Below are 22,197 nucleotides of genomic sequence, written 5' to 3'. Positions count from 1 at the left end.
ACTCAGTGCTCTAAATTCCATCCTATCAATCTGCACAAAACAAATAGGTAACCTTAGGTATTTGCTATACTGTAATGGAAAAAAAAATAAGGAACTCAGCATACTTCCTCCAAACAGAAACAAAAATACATTCCCTGCTACCACAAGAACAATCAGAGCTAAGCTCTGTGCTGAATGAGACAAATACCGGAGAATGTGATATTCCCCATTTTGAATAAGCAGCATAAATTCAGTTCTATGCAATTTTCACTTTTTGGATTGCAATGACATAGGCTGTCCACACAATTAATGATTCAGTAGCAGATCGTAAGTTGTCAAGGAAGCTGAGAGTTTCAGCTGTACCGATTTCCAAAAGTCTGGGAGAAATTGGGCCCTCAAGTTGACTCTCTCCCAAGGGAAACATTCCTCAAGGACCTGTCTTTCTCCAATATGACCATTTGCCAAAATCATGCCTGTGGATCTGAACCCCAATTTTTAGAATAGACCAGTGAAGCTTGGAGAATGGAAAAGTGTACCCACCAAATCTAACAGCTGTGAGAGCCTCAGGCTACAGTTTAGGTTGTTGTGCAATTGTGTTGGGCAGCCTGTTTCTTGGACAACAGAAACCTGTGGTTGGAGCAACAGTGATCCAAGCATTGGCTTGCCTGCCTTGTCCACATGCCTGCCTGAAATTCTGGAAAGGAGTCTGGGCAGCCACTGTAGAAGTGAGCAAATAAACAAAAAAGTCCTCAGCATTCCTGACATGCTGGTGCAATTAACAGAGAGGGAAATCTTGCTGTGTGATTAGAGATGAAACTCTTAATTCTCTCTCAGTTTCCTTCCCTATAAATCAGAGGGTTGGACTATGACTCCTTGCCAAAGGCTCTCCCAGATCTTCAAGTTTATAAATCTATGAATTTGGGTATTGACTGAGCTAGGGAGACAAGAGAGTATCAGACTTGAATAAAGGAAGAAGGAAATTAAAACAACAACAGAATAGTAGCAGTGTCTACAGGTAGGGGATTAGTGTTAGCAGACAGATGACTCCCTGGAGGCTGGGAAAATTATTCAATATGTAAATGAGATTGATAACAATCACATTTAAGCTGGGAAAATCTTGGGGAATTTTTCTATGGCTCCCATCTAGATGCGAGTGTTATTCTCAAGAATTACTTGAATCTTAAAAAGAAAAAAAAAATTGGGCTCATTTCTCTCTCTGACCCTCTTTCCAATAAAACTTTAGAAGCAGAACAAATTGCTTTACTGAAAGTGTGCAAATTATTTATCCTGTAACCTTGCCTGGGACCCATTTTAGGTTTCTCTCTGAGCCAGGCCCCAAGATGTGCATCTATACACAGAGTCCTTCTAATAAATACCTCTGAGCCTGGAGCTATGTTTTCCTCCTGCTCTGAACCCCTTAATTATCCTTTTCAATTACTGAGCAGAAGGGCATATTGCCCTAGAGGACTTAGAACATGCTGCTCTCTCTCTCTTTTTTTTTTTTATCACTAGGGAATTATCATGGTGGGAGTGTGTGCCCTAAATAAGGTGCTGTATTTTCTTGCTTTTCAAAATTAATAGACAATATCTCCCCCATCTCCAAAGTGGTGGTAAAATAGCTCATTCATTTAATATATGTGTGTGTGTGTATGTGTATTATTATTTCTTTCCATAAAGAAACAAGAAAGTTATAGTTACATAGCATATTTATTTAAAATACAAATAGGCTACTTTATCCTCAAATGCACTTAAGTTTTAATTTATATTATATTTGTATCTGTTTACTTGTCTTAATTATGATGTTATATTGTGAACTTTATGAGGGAAGGGATCAGGCTTTATTTATGTGTGTTGTTCTATTTAGAGATGAACCCAGTGCACCACTGAGAGTAAGCTTAACAAATCAGCTTTTTGTCAAAAGCTTTTTCTGCATCTATTGAGATTATCATATGAGTTCTGTTAGTTTTGTTATTAATCAGGACAATAGTTTTCCTGATATTGAACCAGCCCTGCATTCCTGATATAAATCTCACTTGGTCCTATTGTTGATCTTGCTGATAAATTGCTATAATCTCTTTGCTAATATTTAATTATTTGCATCTTTATATATTTATATAATTATTTGCATCAATATTCATTAGAAAGATTGGTCTGTAATTTTCTTTCTCTGTTTTGGTGCTTCCTGGTTTAGATATCAATATCATATCTGTGACATAGAAGAACTTTAACAAATTAACTTTTAACATAATACATCCAGAATTATGTGCTAAATACCACCAAAATAGCTTTCCTTTTAATCCTAGTGGCTGTTATTGTGCTGACATGTAGGTTATAGATTAGAGGACAGATCTGTGATGTCATTAATAAAGGGAACTCTGAAGAAACTCAGGGTGGGACCATCTGTGCTAGGTGGTACACAGTGGATACATCAGTGGGCCTGTACTCAGGAAGACCAGATTTCAAATCTTACTTCCGATATATATATATAAGTTGTGTGACTTTGGACAAGTGGTTTAACTGCTGTTTTGCCTCAATTTCCTCAACTAAAATGGGGATAATACAACATCCACAAATGGAAGAATATTTGTAAATCACTTAATACAATATCTGGCACACAGAAGGTACTTTATAAATGCTTATTATCTTTCCTTCTTGCTCTTCAATCTTGTTGGTCAGAGAAATAAAGTAACTTGCCCAGAGTTGTACAGTCAGCAGATGTCAGAGATAGAACTTGGACCTAGTTCTTTGCAGCATGGAGCTGGCTTTCTAAACACTAGGTACAAAGTAGATGCTAAATAAATAACTATTGATGAACTGTTTTTTTTTGCCTTAGATCTGAAAACTTAGATCTAATGGGTATTAATGATATGTTTTCTACCACTTCTCTGACAATACAGACATATTTAGAGACAGATAAGACTTTAAAAATATCAAATTTGATTCTTCCATTTTACAAAAGATGAGACCGAGATTTACAGAGACTAAGTAATCTGCCTAAAACTGCTCTTCCCATTCTATCAAGCTTCCAAGGAAAACAATATACAGGGGATAGAACACTGGAAGTCCTACATTCAAAGCCCACCTCACATAGTTACTAGCTATGTGACCTTGAGGAAGTCACTACTTCTAGGCCTCAGTTAATGTTATTGTTTTCCCTCTAGAATGGTCTCCAATTTATTCTAATTTTTATCTCTATATTGTCCCTCCATTAGAAGGTGAGCTCTTTGAGAGTAGGGATTTTTTTTCAGCCTTTTTTTGGATCTCTAGTATTCAAGTACAATCCTTGGTACATAGGAGGTACTTAATATTGAGATGATTGATAATACTGATAATTAATATTGATCAAAGTCAATAACATTGATTAGCAGAATTAGGACTGGGGCACAAACTTCCACATTCCAAGTCCAAAGCCATTCTTATCATGCCAATGTAGACTGTCCCAAAGGTCTTAGTGGTTTTAAATGTTTCAAAGCTTTTAATATTATTTAATATTAAATTAAAATTAATAAATTAAATAATATTAAAAGTTCTTAATCCATTAAATTGTACCAAGACCTTTGGGACAGTCTATAGATAATCTCTTATACATTTATATTGCTTTAGAGGTCATGAAGTTCTTTTGCCTTATTTGATCATACAAACACTCTAACAAATCAGATACCTTTTAAATATGAGGTACTGATCAAAAGGTAAAGTTCTTTCTTCTCAGTCATGTACTCACACCAGCCAGTCTTTTATTTGCCCACCTTAGCTTTCAAAAGCTAAGGGTTTGAAAATGAATCTAGTCCCTTAGGCAGGGAAGACAGATAGGGAGACAACAAGCACTCAATATCAGGAGGGCAGCAGTACCCTATCCAGATGGTATCAGACATTTACATGTCTCTGTGGTCCTTGTAGCTGACAGATGTTTGGTGGGGGAAGGGAGGAGGAGGAAATGACTTTTGTTACTCAGGCTCACAATTCTCTTTTCTTTTTTTTTGGGGGGGGGCTTATTAAAGCATATAATTTATTATTCTAAAAAAACATTTCTCATTTTATGAAACTCTGGCAGGATAATATATTGCAGATAACCTTTACTTCTAGGACCTTTAATTCAAGGCTGCTTTTCCTTCTCCCAAAATATCAACATGCTGCTTGTATGACAATATCAACACATAATTTGTGTGATATGTTGGTACTTCTATTATTACAATTATCTTCAATGAATCCCGATCAAATTACTTTAATGTGAACTTCATATACAAGTTCCTAACAAATGTACTTCATCTTAAAAAAAATCAAACCTAAATCCATTTTAGATGTCTCCCCCAAACACTTCTTCCATACAGGCGGGTAAACTGATTTAGTGTTCTTTCTACTACATCATGCTACTCTTTAACTATTTACTATCACCTACCAAAGATCCAGTTCTATGGCAGCAGCAACAGGTTCAGTAAAGTAATACAACGTATAATTCTAATCCTAAATCTGTTCCATAAAACTCAGCAACTAGAAGCAGTTATGGCTATAGTGTACTGAATGTGGAGTCACAAGTATTGAGCTCAAATCTGATGTATAATTGGCGGTAAATAACTATACTTGAGTCTGTCTCAATTAGCTTCCCTATAAAATGGGAATAATACTAGTACCTACTTCCCAGCACTATTTTGAGAATAAAATGAGATAGTTGTAAAAGTGATTTCAAACTTTAAAATGCTATATAAATGCAGGCTGTGATGATAATTTTTACTATTATTATCTTATCCAACTCTCTTATTGGAGCAGCTAGGTAGCACAGTCAATCAAGCTTCAGATCTGGAGTCAGGAGTTCAAATCCAGCCTCAGACATTTGCTAGACACTAACAAGTCACTTAACTCTGTTTGCCTCAGTTTCCTCATTTGTAAAAATTGAGCTGAAGGAGGAAATAGTAAACTACACTAATATCTCTGCCAAGAAAATCACAAATGGGATCAAGAATCCAACACAACTGAAGTGGTGGAACAACAAAACTATTTTATTGTATAAAGAAATGTAGTTCTAGAAAAGGAAAGTACTTACCCAAGATCATACTGCAAATTAGAGAAAGAATCAGGATTAAAATATAGGTTCTCTGTCCAGTGGTCTTTCACTGCACTGCACCTAGTATCTCCTTATGGCACTGACTATTGGAATTTATCCTAAGTTTTATCTGTCGGCAGAATTTTCAACTTGAAGGCTAATTTGATAATACTCCCACACCTCCAGTTTCATCTTTTACCTACAGCTCATCATGGATATGTCCTTTAATTGAGAAGTCCAGTTCTTTAACTGAGGATACTATTATGTACAAAGATTTTCTCCTAAGTCCACTGTTAATTAGAATTCATCTTATCTAATTATCTCTTTATAGCGATCTAAGGTTTGCAAAGTACTTTCTTAATAATAACCCTATGAGACATGTAGTACAAGTATCATTATGCTCATTTTACAAATGGGGAAACGGAGGTTACCATGACTAAAGTGACTTGTCACCACTCTTAAATGGCAGAGTCAGATTTAAACCCAGGTGTCTTGTGATTCTAAGTCTTATACTCTTTCTTACTACCCCACATTCTCTATTAAAAAACTGACTCATCTGACTTCTTTGCAATGAAAGTCCTCAATTCAAATGCAGATATCCAAACTTAAATTCTTAGCTCCAGAATTTCCTCTTGCTAATGAAAATTCTGTTTTTGTTGGTGGTGAAAGAGAAAAGGAATGGGGGAAGGATTTTCCAATAGGGAATATTAGAAAATATTCCCCAAATTCTCTATTTTCCACATCTGCTTTTTCATGTCTCCAACTACCCTCTCCCCACAAAAAACCCCCAACCTCTTTTTTTCTAGTATTAACCGGGCAAAGAACTTGGCTTTTAAAAGTCTCTTAGGGATTATTCTTAACTTAGCTCCCTTTTTGGCCCCTAAACACACTCACACACACATACACACACACACACACTTCAGCTGTTTCTGCCTATCATCTCAAGCTTTCTCTGTTGGAGTAATGACCAAATCATACTGTCACAGGAAGAACGACCATCCTGCCCCCTCTAGATAAAGGGATTGAAAATACCAAAGACAAATTCTTTAAACAATGATTAAGAACTTACTATGCATAGAGCATGGTGTTGGGTTCTCAAAGCACTCAAAGGTGAATAAGTATAGATCTAATACAAAGAAGACAGAAAGATTATTTCCTACTGAGTGAATTATGGAAAGTTCTGTGAAAGAAATACTATTTGAACTGGGTCTTGAAGGTTGGATAGGATTTCAACAAGCAGTCATGGTGAGAGGGAGATAGGGCATCCGAGGCAGAGAGTATGGAATAATTAAAGGTGGGGATTTGGGAAATCTAAGGACCTCTTAAAGGCACATAAGTAATTCCTCTTGGCTGAAATGTTGAATGTCTTGAAAAATTAAAGCAGTGCCAGTTTGTACATGGCCTTGATTGTCTAGTCAGTAGGAACCAGCTAAGCATAAAAGTAGGAGGGGAAAAGATCAATAAGAAGCTTGACCAAGTATTGTGAGGAAAGAAACCTAGGAAAGACAAGACTCAGGGAGAAATTTAAACCAAATATACCCAGAGAAACTGGCGAATCACAATGGGAGACCATGATGCTGAGTATGATATTTGAATCTTAGGGAACAGCCTAAGAAAAGAGATAGGGGACTTATGACTGGTTAGAGAAAAAATAAGGTACACTATTCTTCTAGGAAACAAGAACATAATTCCATTTGACTCCTGAATTATGGAACATGAGTTCTTAACTTGGGGCCTCTGAACTTGAAACTTTACTCCAAGAAAGGGTCTATAGCTTTCACCAAATTGCCAAAGGGGTCCATGATAAAATAAAAAGTTAAGGAGCCTGACTTGGAACAGAAGACCTAAATTTAAGTTTCTGCTCTGAGGGACCTTATGTAAGTCATTTAACCAAGACCTATCTTTCTGAGTTGCAAAAAGTGGATGCAAAATCCTGCACTACTGAACTCACAGGGCTTTGGGGATCAACTGATATAATGTATACTGGAATGATAGGGAATGACATTAATGATAATCTAGTTGAAGTCTAATTTACAGATGAAGAAAATGAGATCTCAGAGAGGGTTAGGTGATTTGCTAAAAGTCACACAGCTGTTTGTAAGAGGACTAAGATTAACCTTAGATCTTTTCATTCCTAGTGGAGAGAGGGCTTAATCTGTAAATCAGGAAGAACTATGTTCGAATCCCACACTAGACACTGGCAAGTTGTGTGACAATAGGCAAATCACTGAGACTTCTCTGTGCCTCTGTTCCTTCATTTGTAAGATAAGAATAATAGTATCTACTTTACAATATTATGAGGATCAAATGAAATAACACTTTAAAAACTTTAAAGCATTATATAAATGCTAGCTACTATTATTTTTATTAATATTAATTATTACTACAATCTCCTTTAGAAAATCGGTTGATGAGACACTTTTAATATAACGAAATTTCTGGCTGTTTCTGGAGCCTTTCAGCTACCAAGGTGGAGTTAATACTTTAACCTGAAATTCGAATGCCATAATCCTTGAAGCACCTCTCCTCTCCTTTGTCTTTTGTTCCTTCTAAAACAAATCTTCCATAAGAAGGGGCGGTCCCCCACAATCCCAACTGCTCTGCCCTTAGTGCCTATTCAGAAAAGGCAGCTGAGGAAAGTGGGGCATACACATACATATATATTAATATATTCCTTTCCTTTATAACACCTTAAGGTTTACAAAGCATCCCCCCCCCCCAACAATTCATGGAGGCAGGTATCATGGGGACCCATTTTACAGATGAGAAAACCAAAGCTCAGAGGAGGTGAAAGGATTTATACAGAGATTGAATACCTATCAGAGTCAAGATTTGCATTCAGATCTTTTAACTCCAAAGTCAGTAATCTTTTCAATTCATCATGCTGCCTCAATACATGTACTATTAAGGCTAAATAATCCATTAGGGTTAAAACTGGATACAGTTCTCAAGGGATAGTGTCTAGTCTGGAACTGATCTCTGCACAGGAAGAGATTTTGCTAGTCTACCTATTTTGAGTCACCATAAATACATGCATGATGGCTGTGTTATAATCTTAAAAGAAACAAAGCAAAATAAATCTCTTCACACATTTTGGATACATAAAACAAAATCACATTGAATTTCCATATTCTCTGTCTCTCTCCCTCTTCCTCCTTTCTCTGTCTGCCTCTGTCTTTCATAAACACACTCTCAACACAAACTTGCAAGCAAAGGTGAAACAACGTACTGGTTTTTGATGCTTTAGCTTTTGTTTGTGGTATACTCTTAGGAGGAGCCCTATCCAATCAAAAACATGCTACTTTACTCATAAAGAAGCTAAAATGCCATTCTTTGCAATATTAATGACCTGAACAATCTTATGCAGAGAAGCCTGGTGTGTAGGGGTGGGATGTGGGGATTAGGAGACCTGGGTTCCCAAGTTAGCTAGCACTGCTACCAGTGTATGATTAGGAGCAAGTCTTTGTCCTGCACCAGCTGCTTCCTCATCTGTAGGGTGATGAAGTTAACATCCCTTGCACCTCTTACTTTCTATCTTCCAAATCCCTTTTTAGTTCTAGCAGTCAGAGACTCTGCCCCTAATTGTACAGCAAAAAGAAAACACATATTCCAACTTTATAAATGGAAGCTGATTTCCCCTCTCAACCAGAATTCCTGGCCTTCAAACCAAATCTCAATCCTTTTCCCTCCCCTGCCTTCTTCCTTACTTCCTTTATTTCTCCCCCCCCCCCCTTAAAATATAAGCTCAACATCTCCCATTCTGAAAAGGGAATAGTTTTGAGAGTTTATTTATCCTCTGGAACAACTTTAAAAAAAAAAAAAGTTAATATGAAGCACATGTGCATGGTTTCTAAGAGTTCTGTGTTTAAAAAAAAAAATACTTAGGGAGGAAAATATCCAGGCTTACAAAATGCCTGGGTTGTGTCAATAGCAGTTTATAGCCATTAGCATTAAGGCTAAATGTAGTTAATTGGGACACAGCGCAGCTGCTGCAGCAACACAGGGGGATGCTTGGCCCACACTTCCTGATACAGTCACAGCCGTATAAAATCACCTGAAAAGTTCCCATGATCAATGTGGGAAACAGAGTAAAAAACTTCCCTGATTCTACAGGGGGCCATGGGGACCAGACCTTATCTTGGGACAGCTGCTTTCTGGAGCAACCTGTTTTACCTTTCTTATTATTATTTTTGAATTGTTGCAAAGAGTGCAGGAGAGAAAAGAATATTTAATGATTTGGAAAAAAGGAAAGGGAAGAGATGGGGAAAAAGAAGATAAGAAAGAATGGTACACTGAAAAACAGAACTGGCCTGGGAGTTTAGTCTGTATTTTTTGTTTTTGTTTTCTATGCTCTCTCGAACAATGTGGTACCATTGGTACCACAATGGATAGAGTGTTAGACACGGGAGACCTTAGGGACATCTGAGTTCAAATCTGTCCTCAGATACTCTGTAAATGGCAATAATAAGAGCATCTACTGCTCAGCATTGCTGTGAGAATCACAAGAGACAATATTTGCAAAGTGCTATGCCAACCTTAAAATACTATATGAATGCTAGGGATTACCTGAAAAAGTTCCTTATCTTTTCGGTACCTCAATTTTCTCCATCTGTTAAATCCCTCATATTTGCGGTTCCCTCCTGCTCAGAGATTCCTTGACTTTTATGCCTCAGAGATTGGCAGACCATCAGGTACAGGAAGAAAGAAATTACAGACAAGCCTTTCCTACTCCATGGTTCTGCCTAAGGCTGGGCCAAAATTAAAGTAGATTTATTGGTGCCTGAGGACAGTGGATTTAGCTGACTGACTGGAGACAAACCAAATGGGGTATTTCATCATCATACTGACCGTGCATCTGGTAGGTGTAAGGGGTCTGTCCTGTGGGTGGCGTTCCAAAACTTGAGCCGTAGCTGAGGAATCCACTCTGGCCAGGGGAATGGTTCAAACTGTCTTCTGTTTTGATACCTTTGCAGGGTGAGAAAAAAACAAATACCTGAGGATAAGTGGTTAGATGTGCTCCTTCCTAGTCATGAGGAAACCTTTGAAATTCTACATATCAGGAAGGGTTTATTACAGGCTTTCAACAAGATAAAATTGATTTGGCCTTCCAACAAATATTATTAATTTTTTAATCAATTTCAATTCTGATCATGCTTATTAATGTCATACTTTATATCTTGCTTTAGTATCATGAGTGATTTATATTAAATGGCCTAATATTCTTTTATGAAGATGGTTCATTAGGAGTCTGGATGACAACATCAGGAATGTTATAAAGGGCATTCATAGAGGATGTGACCCCTTTAGTCAGAGATGGCTTAGGTCACCTTGTTAGTCCTTAGATTTAGTAATTCTTCTAACAAATATTTATTAAGCACCTACAATATAGAAAGTCTAATTGTTGCTGCCAGAAGTAGGGATATATTTTTAATCCATCGTTAATAGGATGGGTGTCTGTTTTGTTGTTGTTGTTGTTTTTAATCTGGGAGTACGGGTTATTTTTAAATTGAACCATCCACGTTTTCCCACCTGGACTCACTTGTGACCATTTTGAACTGTTGCAAGGAGTGGAGGAGAGAAAAGGAATATTTAATGATTTGGAAAGAAAAGGAAGGGGGAAAAGATGAGGAAAAAGAAGGTAAGAAAGAATGGTACACTGGAAAACAGAACTGGCCTGGGAGTTTAGTCTGTTTTTTTGTTTTTGTTTTCTATGCTCTAACATAGAAGGTAACTTGGTACCACAATGCATAGTGTTGGACATGAGAGAGATCTTAGGGAGATCCGAGTTCAAATTCTGGCCTCATTTGCAAGCAAAGCAACTGAAAGAAAAGATTCTATCTAAAATTTTAATAAAATTAACTGGATTATATAGGTACTGCGTCTCACTCTGGCTCTGTTTGCTTCATGTACTAATAATATCACTACAGACATCTGAATATATTTATAAGACATACACATGAGGTATTGAAAAAAAGGACACTGTCTAGCAGGAGCTACTAACTGGCAAATAAAAAAGGCACAGCCTTTGGTAATATTATCCCCTTTGAAAGAAGAATTTAAATCTTACACCAGAATTGTGAAGAAGATGAATGCCCTAAGGTAGCTTGTGTGACATAACATTAATGGTCCATCTCCTTGCCCTCCAAAATGAGGCTACTTTTTTGTTGTGATGTTGTCTACACATTAGGATCAGAATGCCAGTACAGGAAAGTTGGAACACAATGAATATGAGCAAACCTGTAAAATCTAGCATTTATACAGCACTTTAAGGTTTGCAAAGTATTTGTTCTCTTCCTCACTCTCCTCCTCCTTCTCCCTCCTTTCCCCTACCTCTCTCTCTCTATGCGTATGTGTGTTGCTGTTGTTCAATTGTTTCAATTATGTCTGACTCTCCATGATCCTGTTTTAGGTTTTCTCGGCTAAGATCCTGAAGTGGTTCACCATTTCCTTCTTTAACTCATTTTATAGATGAGGGAACAGAGATCAACAGGATTAAGTGACTTGCCCAGGGACATATAGCTATTAAGTGTCAGAGGCCAGATTTGCAGTCATAAGGATGAGTTTTCCTTATTTCAAGGCCAGGGCCCCATTGTGCCATCTAGCTGCCCCTTATACCTATATTTACATATATATGTAGCTATGGCCAATACATATACATACATATGTTTATTTATAATCTTATTTCATCTTCATAAGAACTGCTCTTAATAGCTTTAATTTACAGATGAAGAAACTAAGGCAGACAGAGGTTAAAACAACTTGTCCAGTGACTGAGCTAGCAAACACCTGAGCCACATCTGAACTCCGTTTGTCCTGCCTCCAAGTCCACTCCACTTTATTCACTATGCCATATAGCTATCCTCAAACTTAGAAAAGATCATTTGGTTAAAGAGTTCCTAAACCTGGGGTTCACCAACTTTTTATAAAACATCTTGATAACTGAATTTCAACATAATAGTTTTCCATTATAACCCTATGCATTTTATGTTATACACTTAAAAATAAGGTGAAAAGAACAGGTCCACCGTCCTTAATAGATTGTCAGAGGTGTTTCTGGCACACACAAAATGGTTAAAAATCCCTAATACAGTGGAATCTTCTCATTTTATAGAGAAATTGAAGTCCAGACAGAAGACCTCATGCCCAAGGTGACCCAGCATGTCAAGAAAAGAGTAGGTGCTAGAAACCAGGATCTCCTATGTCAGATCTCTGTGCTGCACAATCCTGAAAGCATTGAGGAACTATTTTATCACATAATTCAGAGGGGAAAATAAAAGAAAAATGGAAAAAAAATAATAGTTTATCACTCCCCAAAGAAGACTTTAATAACTACCAATTTATATGCCTAGTTCCCAATTTGTAAAACATGGCCTACACATGTCAAGAAAATCCTTAGAGAAAATAAGAGAAGGCAGGCATTCAAAAACAACTTTCTCTAGGAGACCATACCTTTACAGTCAGACATATATCTTGTTGAGAGGTAAAGAGAATATAAGACTTTCTATTAATTATTTATAAAAGGCATTTGACTCAGTGGAGCAAAATACAGCTTTAAAAGTTCTTTTCCAGAAAGAACTCTCTTGTGTATGCTAAAATAATTGAGATATCTTGATAAATGCAATCAGACAGTTGCCAATGATAACAAAAGGAAAACAAGGCATAAGACAGGAAAATACATACTCCATAAAGCAGTTCACCACTGTCATGGATGATGTCCTGGGCAGGATCTAAATGAAGAGGAGGTCTAGCTGATGGTGGGGTCTTCTTACTTGCACATAACATCCCTGACTGCATTAAGCTCAGAATATCACGGTGCTCATCAATGAAATGCAGGAGTACACAAAAGGGGTTAAACTAACAATTAATCCAAGGAAAGAAATGGACTTTTAAAAATGCCAATTTCTCAGAGTAGGATAGTTGTTGGATTCCCAGTCCCTCAAGTTAATGTCTCTTTGATCAGACTGTAAGCTCCTAGAAAGCAGGGATTGTCCATTATCTTTCTTTGTATCCACTGTGCTTGGCACACGGTAGCTACATAATAAATGCTTGAGTAATGGTCCTCGCATGACTTCCTGTACTTTTATTTCAAAACATTGCAGTTTCCAAAGAATTAAAAATGTGACTGACTCAGTGGTCAATAGAGAGATGTATTATTGGTGTAAACAGACTATAGTTTATTTCTAATTGTGACCCACACGGAAGAAATTGCACAATGGATGTCATCCAGAAAATGTGAGATCAGAAAAGAAAGACTCATATTAAGAGATAATAGATGGATAGCTTGAGTGCTATCAAAATGCAAAAAAGACCCAAGGGAGGGCCTTTCAACACATGAAATTGATCTTTTAAAGGTATCTGCTAGAGCTAACCTTAAAGGATTCAAAAGTGTGGATGATTAGGATCTGCCCTGATGGAAATACCACCACCACCATCACCACCATCACTATAATTGATACATTTATATAGGGCATTAAGGCTTATAATGGACTTTTTTTTCTTTTTCTTTTTTTTATTTTTTAAATAACTTTTTATTGACAGAACCTATGCCAGGGTAATTTTTTACAACATTATCCCTTGCACTCACTTCTGTTCCAATTTTTCCCCTCCCTCCCTCCGCCCTCTTCCCAAAGATGGCAAGCAGTCCTATACATGTTAAATAGATTGCAGTAGATCTTGGATATAATATATGTGTGCAGAACCAAACAGTTTTCTTGTTGCTCAAGGAGAATTGGATTTAGAAGGTATAAATAACCTGGGAAGAAGAACAAAAATGCAAGCAGTTTACATTCATTTCCCAGTATTCTTTCTTTAGGTGTAGCTGCTTCTGTCCCTACTTGATCAATTGAAACTAAGTTAGATCTTCTCTTTGTTGAAGAAATCCACTTCCATCAGAATACATCCTCATACAGTATCGCTGTTGAGGTATATAATGATTTCCTGGTTCTGCTCATTTCACTCAGCATCAGTTCGTGTAAGTCTCTCCAGGCCTTTCTGAAATCATCCTGTTAGTCATTTCTTACAGAACAATAACATTCCATAACATTCATATACCACAATTTACTCAACCATTCTCCAACTGATGGGCATCCATTCATTTTCCAGCTTCTGGCCACTACAAACAGGGCTGCCACAAACATTTTGGCACATACAGGTCCTTTTCCCTTTTTTAGTATCTCTTTGGGGTATAAGCCCAGTAGAGACACTGCTGGATCAAAGGGTATGCACAGTTTGATAACTTTTTGGGCATAGTTCCAAATTGCTCTCCAGAATGGTTGGATGTATTCACAATTCCACCAACAATGTATCAGTGTCCCTGTTTTCCCACATCCCCTCCAACATTCTGCATTATCTTTCCCTGTCATTCTGGCCAATCTGACAGGTGTATAGTGGTATCTCAGAGTTGTCTTAATTTGCATTTCTCTGATCAATAGTGATTTGGAACACTCTTTCATATGAGTAGTAATAGTTTTAATTTCATCATCTGAAAATTGTCTGTTCATATCCTTTGACCATATAGTGGACTTTTAAAATGTTATCTCATTTGGTCCTATAATGATCCTGAGAGGACAAAGGTGTTATTATTATTCCCATTTTACAGATGAGGAAATTGAGGTATATAGTGGGGTCACAGAAATAGTGTTTAAAACCATATTTGAACTTGTATCTGCATATTACTAAGTCAGAATGAATGAAAAATTGTATGTAAAACTGTAAGAATTAAAAAATAAATTAAGAATTAATTAATTTATAATTAATAAATAGTTATTAATTAAGCCAATTAATAAATTAATTAATAAAGAAAAACAATACTCTTAATCACAGTTTCTAAATCTGTCTTTCTGTATGCCAAAGTTTCTTCCAGGTATTACTTTTTATGTTTAAAATCAAAAGGACCCTTCTAATCAATGAAGTCCTAAAATCAAAAGGACAATTCTAATATTCTATGAATCTTCTAAAAAATCTTCCAGCTGTGATATTTTTCAAGGTCCCATCCATCTCCAACATTCTATGTGCCTTATGAAATGCCTCTGAGCTATATTTTATACTGTACATTCTAAGATTCATCCCAGATCTAGTTTTTTATATATCTTGTCAGATCCCTTCTAGCCCTGACATTTTTATATAGTCCAAGCTACTTTTCAAAATGAATATTCTAAGATTCTACAAAAATAAAATATTTTCTTAACCCTTGAATTAACCAGAAAATGGAATTAAACATTGACCCCATTCTCTGAGTGTTTTGGTTAATCAAAGTTGTTGAAAGTATCAATTTCACCAATGACAGCACAGGATTTAAGACTCAAAAGACCTGGTTTCCAGAGCTGGCTTTGCCACTTAGTAGATACATGATCATAAACAAATCACTTTTACTCTTTAGATCTCAGCTTCCTCATCTGTGAAATGGGAATGATAGCTCTCACACTGTTAATCTGAAAGAACTGCCACGATGAAAACACTCTGTAAAATTTAAAGATACAATTATCATTGGGGATTCCCTTTCCTGTCCCACAGAACATTTAGAGACCTCCAAAACACCTCCAAAAGTGTAGTCCATGCATGTGAAGACCGAGTTAGCACCCTGGATACCTTAGAATCAGCCGGAGTCAGGATAAGCAAAAGTCCTTGGTCTTTATTCTTGGTCTTTAGGGGTAGAAGTGAATTGGATGGACATAGGATCTCCATGACCTCTTTTTTCTTTGTCTACTGCCAAAAGTGATCCTGGCTTGTCTTGCTCCACCCCCTAATCCTCCCCACAATTCTCTGTACACACCAAAAGATTGAACCAGCACGGAATAGTGGGAAGGGCCATTTTCCAAGCATATGCTGATAGAGTATCGTCCAATCAGTAATTAGCCTTAAGTGCTCAGTTGTTTGACCTCAGTGCATCAACTCAGAGTTTCTGCCCTTTACACATGCAAAGACCTGGAACCAGGAGGTGGAGTACTGAATTTGGGAAGAGCAAGGGGGGGTCAATGGGACTGGAATATAAGCTACAGTATGTGAAAGGGAGTAATGTTAAATAAATATAAAAACATAATCCATGAGGCATTAAAGGCCAAGTTGAGAGCTTTAATTTGATCTTAGAAGCAATAGAGGCCATCAAAGACTTTTGATAGCTGGATGTAGTTATTCAGCAAAGTTTTAGGAAGGAAGATGAGGAATTCTATTTTGAATATATTGAGTTTGAAATGCAATAAAGAAATCACTGGTAGTTGCGTTGGAGGTGCTTATTCAGGTGAATGGGAGGATCAGGAGCTAAGCTGTACAGAGATGAAAACAGTGGGATGTGAACATCTGGAGAAAATATGGACAGTTTTTTCCTATGAGTTTGGCTCTAAAAAAGAGAAGAAATTAATCATTTAAATGATATTAAGAAAGGAATAGAATGAAGTGAAGGTTCCCCTCCCTTCCCCCCCAAGGAAGGGAAGGTCTTAGGTATATTTGCAGGAAGAAGAAAATAGGAAACAGCAGCTTAGAAGAGGGTGGAAATGAATAAGGAGGAGATGAGAAGAGATAGGATCAAAGAGCCAAGTAGAGAGCTTGGTGAAGAAAAAGGGCAGAGATTGCAGTGAAGAAGAAAAATAGAAGATAATGAAGAGTTTTGAGGGGAAAAGGAGCTCATGGTTGATAGTCTTTTTTCTTTTAAGTCATAGACAAAGTCTTCAACTGGAAAAGAATAGAAAGAAGTCACTTGGGAGGCTTAAAGAGAAAAGATAAGCTCTGGAATAGCTGCTATAGAGAATGTAATAAAGTCAATCAGAGAAAAGGGATCACTAAACAGCAGTAAGAGCCCAACTGAGATTATTCCTTCTCTCAATAACAGATTTATAATGGACTCAGCCCAGTTGTGTGACTTCCTTAGTGGTGTTTGGCAGTTTCTGAGTAGGTGCAGAGAAGGCAGATAACAGGGACAATCCAGGACTAAGACCCAGCAAAGCACAAACAATGGCAACAAACCCTGGAGTAAGATTTATTATTAGAGTGTGTGGTGTAAAAGGTAGATCCAATTCCATTTCTTATCATGCTGCCATCAGACACATCACTTATCTGTTTCCCTTTCTGAACTTCTTTGAGGCATTCATATATTTTTAAGTATTTCATTGATATTCACTGTCCCCTTCCTCTGTTCCAATAATTTTTGTTAATTATTTACTTCTCTGTTTTATGATCTTAGGTTTCAAACACTAGTCTACTAAATGTCTTAGATTTAATTCTGGATTATTTATTCTGTCTAATTTATTTTTCTATCCATAATTACCATATAGAATTTGAGATCTAGTGATTCAAGTCTTCCTTCCTCCTTTAACTCCACCAGAATTCCCTTGATGACTTTGTCTGCCTACTCTCTCTCTATTTTATTGCTTAATTTTATTCTTTGAAGCAGCTCATTGACAACTTTATTACAGCAATTAAATATGACAAATTTGGGTAGTATGGGTTTTTTTTGTATTGAATACAACTAGCCATGATGTTAGATCTCCACTTCTTTAATTCTTCATTTATGTAGTTTATAGTTGTCATTATAAGTCTTGAATATATCTAAATGGAAGTACAAATATCTGGTACATTTTGTTATTGAATGAAGAACATTTTCTCTATCAATTTCTTCTGTATTTTATAAATATATGCATATGTATACATACAAATATATGTACATGTATGTGCATGTATACACACATATATCAATAAGAAATATTAATGATTTTTGTGGGTTTTATCTCCCTATTTCACCATCTTGTTCAGTCCATTTATTATGCTATTTATGTCTCTTGTCTTTGAAAAATATACTAATAGGTTAGCTGAATACAAAAATGCTTTAATAGCATCTCCCATACTTTTCCATTAATTTCTTAACCTATACTATTGCAATTTTTCTATCTCAAAGCTCTCCCTTCTTAAAGTCATCTTCCAGATAGTTGTCAAAAATTATTTTCCTAAAGCACAGGTCTAATTATGTCATTCCCCTATTGAACGAGTCCCAGTGATTCTATATTACTTCAGAGATAAAATACACATTTCTCTATCTTGACATTTAAAGTTCTTCACAATCTCCCTTCATTTGACCTTTTCAAACTTCTTACACATTATTCATCTCCACATATTATGTGATCTAGCCATAGAGGCTTATTTGTGGATCTGCACACACACTACTAATTTCTCATTTCTGTGTCTTTGTACTGAATATTCCCCATGCCTGAAATAAATTTCTGATTTACCTTTGTCTCTTGTAATTCATGTATTTCTTCAAGACTCAATTCAAATACTACTTTCTACACAAAGCCCTTCCTGATTCCCCAGGCTACTAGTCCATTCCCTCTAAAAACTACCTTGTATTAATTGCTTTACAGTAATTAAATGCCATTGGTTTATTCCTATTCTTGACTCAGTGCTATTAACAAATAATCATGTCAAATAATGGTAAATTTCCTTTTGTTGTTGTTCAGTTGGGACCCACTCCTTGTGACCCTATTTGAAATGTTTTTTTTTTTTGTGTGTGTGTGTGTGTGTGTTTTTTTTTTTGGGGGGGAAGATACTGAAGTACTTTTCCATTTTCTTCTCCAGCTCATTTTACAGATGAGAAACTGAGTCAAACAGGGTTATGCAACTTGGGCAGAGTTACACAGCCAGTAAGTGACTGAGGCTACATTTAAATTCAGATCTTCCTGTCTTCAGGCATGGTGCTCTATTCACTGAGCCACCTAGAATCCTTTTTTTATTATACCCTTGGTCTATGTGGGCAAGCCTCTGATGTGTCTCTATTACATACTTTTTGATTTTAAAGAAAAAATTTTCATAATGTTAAGGAAAAATCCATCCATTCTACTTTTTTGTGATTTTAACATAAATGCCAATCCACCTCCCATTTGACAAAAAGAAAGTAATACCCAGGAAGAGGACATGACCAAGGTACTAAGTAGCACACAGGTTTCAAGGACTTCTGATCCAGAGCTCTTCCCAATATCCTGACCAAGAAGCCCAAAGAATTCAATGTGCCAAATAAATAGAAGCATCTTAATAGATGCTTCTTGTAAGAGGCTGGTGCTTAAAACTAGATGGATAGTGTTTTAATTGCATTTTGTACCCATCAGATGTCCTAGGCAAAGAAAAGGTATTCATTTTCATTGCTAAAAGAGCTCACCCAAGTTCCTTCATTGGCATTTCATTTTCAAAAAAGCTATTTAAATAGAAATGAAAGGAGGGAATTTAAATGTTCTTTTCAAAGTAGAAAGGAAGCATGATTCATAACAAAACTTAGTATTTGTCCAGACAATGTTTAGAACCATAGAATCTTACAATAAGGAAATTTAGAAAGCATCTAATCCAATCCCCACCCAATGCAGTAATTCACCCTCCACCCTCTTAACCATACCTGACAGGACTTCATCTAGCTTCTGCCCCAACACTTATAATAATGAAGAGCTTATTACTTCTTGAGATAAAAATCATATAATAGAAAAGAACTCTGAATTAGGATTCAGGGGACCTATGTTCAAATGTTAGGTTTATTCTTGTTCTAATATTTGTTTTTTGCTTTTTTAAAGTTGTAATCAACTCTTTGTGACCCCATTTGGTGTTTTCTTGGCAAAGATACCAGAGTAGTTTGCTATTTCCTAGGTTTCTTAAAAGCTATTTGACTTTGTATAAGTTAATTTATTTCACTGGGCCTCTGCTCATCTGCAAAACAATGATAATATTTACAAGTAGTTAATTCATTGGGGTAGGTGAAGATAAAATGAAACTGCACACATAAAATTATTTTCAGAAGTAAAGGGCCTACATATTAATATTAATTATTATTTATTTGGATCTGAGATTTAATTTGGCTAGGCCATCAGTGTGTTTTTTTTCTTCTTCTTTTTTTCCTGGTCAAGGGGCAACATTTTATTATAATTGTAACACCATTACCAGCAAACTAAATTCCAAGAGAATTTAGCAGTGTGCCAAGAGAAGAGGAGACCTTTATCCAGCTTTCTATCATTAACATGCTAGAGGTAGGGCCAGGTAAGCCATCAGTTCTTAACCTAGAGTTTGTAAACTTAAAAAAAAACACACTTGGATAATTGAATGTCAATTTAACTGTTTTGTAATCTCATGTATTCATTTTATGCAATCAAAAACATCATTGTGAGATCAATTTCCTAGAAGTTACTAGACTGTCAAAGGGGTCAATAATACAAAAAGTTTAAGAATCCCTGGTCTAGTGAATTCTAGGAAGGAAACTCTCTCTACCAAGGAATATTGGAAAATTATAATAGTGGAGTCACTGAACCAATAATTACATATACATATGGATCTGTGAGTTACATATTGACTCAGAAAACCACATATTAACATTATCTATATTGAACTGTAATATTATCTATTTTTTTCAAGTATTTACCAATTATAATTTAACCTGATTTGGGCCACACTGAGTACTGTGGGCAGTAGGCAGTATGTTTGATAACTTTCTTAGAGTAATGTCTAAGATACTGAAAGGTTAAGTAATTGTCTAGGATCACACAGCCAGTATGCGTCAGAGGAAGGAATTCTTGACTCCAAGTCTAGTTCTCTATTCTATGATGCTTCTATATCAATCAATCAGTCAATTTATTAAGTGCCTTCTCTATACCAGGCACTCCCCGCCTGGATCACTGCCTTGTCACAGCAGAGTAACCTGCAAAACTCAACAAAATTATGCTTTGTGCCATGTTACATAAGATAGAAAGGTCATAGTGGAGAGTTCTGACAAATGGAGATCTATTGGAGAAGGAAATAGCAAATACTCCAGTATCTGTGCTAAGAACACCCCAAGGACAAACACGGTTCATGGGGCCATGAGGAGTTATATGTGACTTAATGACTAAATCTTAATGACAACATATACTAGGCACTATGATAGGTGCTAGGGAAACAATTCTTGTCCTCAAGGAACTTACATTCTACTTGAGTAGACAAAATGTACCTTTTATGTAAAATAAATTAAAGGTGATTTTTGAAGGAGGGTATTATGGGAAGTACCAGCAGCTAGGAAGGCTTTCATGTGGAAAGTAGTGCTTGATTTGAATTTTATTCAGAAGAATTTACACTTTCCTAGTGGCCATGCTCCCAATGCACATTCATAGAGTTAAAACAACTCACATAATTAATAAAAATTTTTCTGTTTTTTGTTTGACATTCATTGTTGAAGTCTTATTTATATTAAACTCAATTTTTACTCATATTTCCATAATTTTTAACCTGTCGATTTTTTTTTAACTAACACATGAAATTGAATACCCAATATTTAATCTTCCTACATATAAGCCCTTCAAATATTTGAAGGCAACTGAAGACTCCTACTCTCCCACTCTCCTTCCACTAGTTTTTTCTTCTCAGGCTAAATATTCCAACTTCTTCCCACTGACCATTGGGTGACACAACTTGTAGGGATATCACCACCTTGGTTCTCCTACTCTGAATGTGTTCCAATTTATTAATGTAGTATCTAAACTATAGCCCCCAGATTTGAACTCATCTCTGCTTGCTGACCAAGGTAAGAATTCCCTGTACAATATCTCTGAAAAGTTGTGATCCCCTTTTGTTATACAATGTTCCATGTGGAACATTTCCCAATGGAAAGAGGGCTGCTCTTGGAATCAAATGATCTAAGTATTTCTACTCTAGGCTGATTTTTGGCTTCCTTGGAGTTGCAGTAACCTCATTAGTAAAATGAAGGATTAGGGCATTTTAACTTTTTTTTTTTTTTTTTTTTTTTGGTGTACTATGGAACCCTCTGGCAGTCTGGTGAATCTTACAGAACTCTCAGAATTTTTAAAAAATTTCCTATTAGAAAAAAATATATTAAATTTCAGTTAAAGGTTAATGAAAATACAAATGTAATTTTTTTCTCCATCTAAATTTGTGAACCACCTTCCCCTACTCTAAATTCATGAATCTCTTTGGGGCATTCATAAAGCTCAGGTTAAGAATCTCAGAAACTCACTAATCAGAAAGGCCATTAACTAACCATTGTAAGACATTTCTCATTGCAAGAAATCTCTTTTTATTTAGCTCAAGACCCAGCGATCTGTAGACATATTTGAAGTTGTTTTTTCCATATCACATATACTTTAAGATATTTTTTCAATATAGTGCTTGCACTCTCCAAGTGAACTCTTAACCTATTACAATCCAGACTCAATTAATATTTGCAAGTG

At 36.2% G+C, this 22,197-nt stretch overlaps 1 protein-coding gene across 4 annotated transcripts in view; it reads right to left on the bottom strand.

Annotated features, from left to right (window-relative positions):
- EYA2 (EYA transcriptional coactivator and phosphatase 2) overlaps positions 1-22,197 on the bottom strand; it is a 234,134-nt gene that overhangs the window by 111,649 nt on the left and 100,288 nt on the right. For all 4 annotated transcript variants that reach the window (XM_023494546.2, XM_031951572.1, XM_031951573.1 and 1 more), the window contains one exon: positions 9,866-9,982. In XM_023494546.2, the coding sequence (XP_023350314.1) occupies positions 9,866-9,982 (117 nt within the window). The remainder of the gene's footprint in view (positions 1-9,865; positions 9,983-22,197) is intronic.

Source organism: Sarcophilus harrisii, chromosome 2, assembly GCF_902635505.1.
Source record: "Sarcophilus harrisii chromosome 2, mSarHar1.11, whole genome shotgun sequence".
In the NCBI taxonomy this organism is placed as follows: domain Eukaryota; kingdom Metazoa; phylum Chordata; class Mammalia; order Dasyuromorphia; family Dasyuridae; genus Sarcophilus; species Sarcophilus harrisii.
The sequence above is the reverse complement of the archived record's forward strand: the minus strand, read 5'-3'. Positions and strand labels throughout refer to the sequence as shown.